The sequence below is a fragment of the Octodon degus genome, unplaced genomic scaffold (assembly GCF_000260255.1).
Source record: "Octodon degus isolate 3935 unplaced genomic scaffold, OctDeg1.0 scaffold00085, whole genome shotgun sequence".
Taxonomy (NCBI): Eukaryota; Metazoa; Chordata; class Mammalia; order Rodentia; family Octodontidae; genus Octodon; species Octodon degus.
The window spans coordinates 11,241,236-11,244,716 of NW_004524661.1; the positions used below are offsets into that span (position 1 = coordinate 11,241,236).

At 40.0% G+C, this 3,481-nt stretch overlaps 1 protein-coding gene across 1 annotated transcript in view; it reads right to left on the bottom strand.

Moving 5' to 3' along the window:
* LOC101580373 (methionine adenosyltransferase 2 subunit beta) overlaps nt 1–3,481 on the bottom strand; it is a gene marked incomplete at its 3' end in the record, with an annotated part of 18,698 nt that overhangs the window by 3,727 nt on the left and 11,490 nt on the right. Inside the window, exons 3-5 of the mRNA XM_023721785.1 lie at nt 3,387–3,475; nt 1,797–1,933; nt 1,454–1,584 (exon numbers count right to left, since the gene is read on the bottom strand). Coding sequence (XP_023577553.1) covers nt 1,454–1,584; nt 1,797–1,933; nt 3,387–3,475 — 357 coding nt within the window. The remainder of the gene's footprint in view (nt 1–1,453; nt 1,585–1,796; nt 1,934–3,386; nt 3,476–3,481) is intronic.

A 3,481-nucleotide genomic window follows, 5' to 3' on the forward strand; every position in this document is an offset into this window, starting at 1 on the left:
GGGGGGGGGGTGTCAGGATCAACCTCTGGCTCCTGAGCCAGTTTACAAGCACTTTAATCAGCTCAGCTATTTGGCTGGTCCTTATCTCACTCATATATTAACTGTATGGTACTTAAGCTTCTGGTTTACACTCTTGGAACCAAAGATGAAGGAATATTATGGTATTTAGATTAGCTGGTATTGAGGGGTTACAATAGTCGTTGGATAACTGGCATCTTAAATGCAAGTAAACAAACCTTTATGATTAAATTACTGGATAAGTAAACAGTAAGATAAGACTATAGTTTAGATGTGTTCTTGGATGAGTTCTGTCAGATAACTTATAATACAAAAACATTTTTTAAACCAAATGTCCACTATCAGGGTACACTCAATTAGGGGCTGGTTCATAGGGACAGGATAGTCTTCCTGTAGTTTCAGTGCAGACAGCATTGAATCTAATACCAGGCTGCTGCTGGTGGGAATAAGATATCTCCCAGCCAACTCCAAACATAAGAAAATGTAAAGATGTAGGGCCAGGGATATAGCTCAGCGCTGGCACAAGTGCCTGCCTGGCAAGTACAAGATCTCGAGTTTGATTTCTGGTACAAAAACATAAAAGACATAGGGCAAAGCAGAGTTTATGGGACATTATGCTTACCTCCTTAAGACAACAGTTTAGAGGACTTCTCTTTTTTGAAATCTATTTCAGAAAGTATTACAATTTTTTGGAAGGGCTTTCACTTTTATAGTTTTACAGTTCTTTTAAAAAATTTTTTTCCAGGGGTATCCTTATACACAAATACAGGAAAAATGAAAAAACATAAGCGAATACCTTAATCTAGCAGAATACTTCAATATGAGAAATCATATTACACTATTTTTTTGAAAGTAGATTATAAAGCTAGTACTTTAGGATTTGTTTTCTATCTAAAAAGATGTATGTTTAAGGGATCAGGGATTCAAACATGGTTCTGAATGCCATGCCAACCCTGCCCCCAGGGTGCACTAAACTAGTGAACTGAGTGTAGGCGTGGTGGCACAAGCCTATAATCCCAGTGCTGGGGAGGCTGAAAACAGGAGGATCACTATGATGAGTCCAAGCTCTGTAGTGAGACCCTGTACCAAATACATAAAATGGAAAAAAAAAAAAAAAAAGAAGTCCAAAAACAAACAATCGAAAACCAGTTCTCAAAAACAATTAGAAAGCCAAGCGTGATGATACATGCCTATAATCCCAGCACTCAAGAGGCTGAGGCAGGAGGACTACCATGAGTGTGGGGCCTACCTGGGCTACACAGTGAATTTAAAATCAGCCTGATCAATCAATCCTCAGTACCAGGAAAAATGTGCTTGCTTCGGCAGCACATATACCCAATACCAGGAAAAACAGAAATGACCAGCCTGAACTCCATAACAAGACAAGATCCCACCTCAAAACAAAAGGGGGAGAGGGCGAAGAGCTGTTTCTTACCTAAATTATTCTCCAAGACAGCCTTTTCTCCTTCCAATTTTGTTTTGCCATATAAATTTAGGGGGGCTGGTATGTCTTCCTCTCTATAAGGTGGATTTGTTCCATCAAACACATAATCTGAGCTAATGTAGATAAGAAATGCTCCAACTGCAGCTGCTTCCTTTGCTAAATTCCCAGAAGCATCCACATTAAGCTGAGAAGCAGCATCTGGCTGATTCTCTACAACATCCGGTCTTCTCTCTGCTGCACAATGTACTATGACATGGGGCTGAAAATCATGAATGATGTGATGAACTGCTTCAGTGGATTTGTTCCATCAAACACATAATCTGAGCTAATATAGATAAGAAATGCTCCAACTGCAGCTGCTTCCTTTGCTAAATTCCCAGAAGCATCCACATTAAGCTGAGAAGCAGCATCTGGCTGATTCTCTACAACATCCGGTCTTCTCTCTGCTGCACAATGTACTATGACATGGGGCTGGAAGTTAAACATTGATGTATTCTTAACCCAAAACATAATAAAACAGAGGAACCACAGCTTTCCTAAATTAAGTCAAATAAAAAGTTCCTTAAATCAACATTCTTTCTACTAAGAATACTCCATATCCAGAACTGAACCCAGAGTCTTTGCGCACAGCGAAGCTGCCTGGGCTGGCCTTGAACTTGCAATCCTGCCTCAGCATCTCAAGCAGCTGAGATTATAGGCATTACAGGCAGGCACCATTTTGTATAGCTGTAATTTTTAGTATAATTCTATCAGCTTTCCTTCCCCATCAAGGTTCAAAGTTCTCGAAAATACATATGTAAGTCCTAAAGATGAAAAAGTAATTTAATATTCCTAGAAAAAAAAAAATCAGAAGGGGAGAAATCACTATTTCTGTTCAAAAGAAGTTTCATTTCCCAATCTATATAGCACAGAGTGGTCACTTACAGAATCTGGGTGTGGTAGCACACCATATAAAAGCCCAGGACTCCAGGAGGCTAAGCTAAGAAGGTTGCAGGTTCAAACCCAATTCTAGCAGTTTGGCAAAAGTTGCACAGAAAATATGAGCTAGAAAACAATCTACAAACCAAAGGGTTCTTGTTGTTTTTAATTTGAGACAGTCTTGTTACACAGTTCAGGCTGACCTTGAAGTCACTATGAAACACAGATTGGCCTCAAACTTGCAGCAATCCTATCTCAGCCTTCTGAGCAACAGGATCACGACAGGTGTGTGCCACCACACCCCATCCATAAACCAGGTTTTTTTTTGTTTTTTGTATTTTTAGGGAAGGGTCTACAGGGTGATCAGGGTCTCACTACTAGATCAGATGTAGTGATCCACCTGATTTTAGCCTTCAAAGTGCTGGGATTACAGGTGCAGTCTCAATTGCCATCTCAGCACGCTCCAGGGGCAGGGCCCCGAAAGGTTGGCCTGGGGATTGAACCCCGTCCCTGCGCCTGCTTGCAGGCGCTTTAATCTGCTGAGCTATTTGTCTGGCCCCATAAACCAGTTTTTTTTATAAAATGCTCCATGTTACTCTGTCAACCAATATCACAAGCTAATGTTTGTAAGGAGTACTTATACCCTGCCAGTCTAAAAGAAATGCATTACATACTGTTTCTGCTCAATGTCAGAACTTTAAAGTGCAGTGACTTCTTTTGGGAGTAAGCTTCGTTTTTAAAAACACATCCATTTTTTAGGATAATTCATGCATACATTAAAATAGAGCATAAAAAAATTAAATAATAAAATTAAATAAATTGTGCTGGTGCTGCCCCGCCCCTAGGGCAGGCACCCTGAGATAGGGATTGAAACATGGTGGCACATGCCTGTAATACTAGTGCTCAAGGGTCTGCAAACAGCAGAATCACAAGTCCGATCTATGAAACAAGACCCCGTAGACCCTGTACTAAAATACATTAAGATAATAATAATAAATAAACATACCTGAAAATCATGAATGATGTGATGAACTGCTTCAGAATCCAACAGATTAACCTGTTCAAACTTTGGCCTTGCTCTTCTAAAACCACAACCAATCG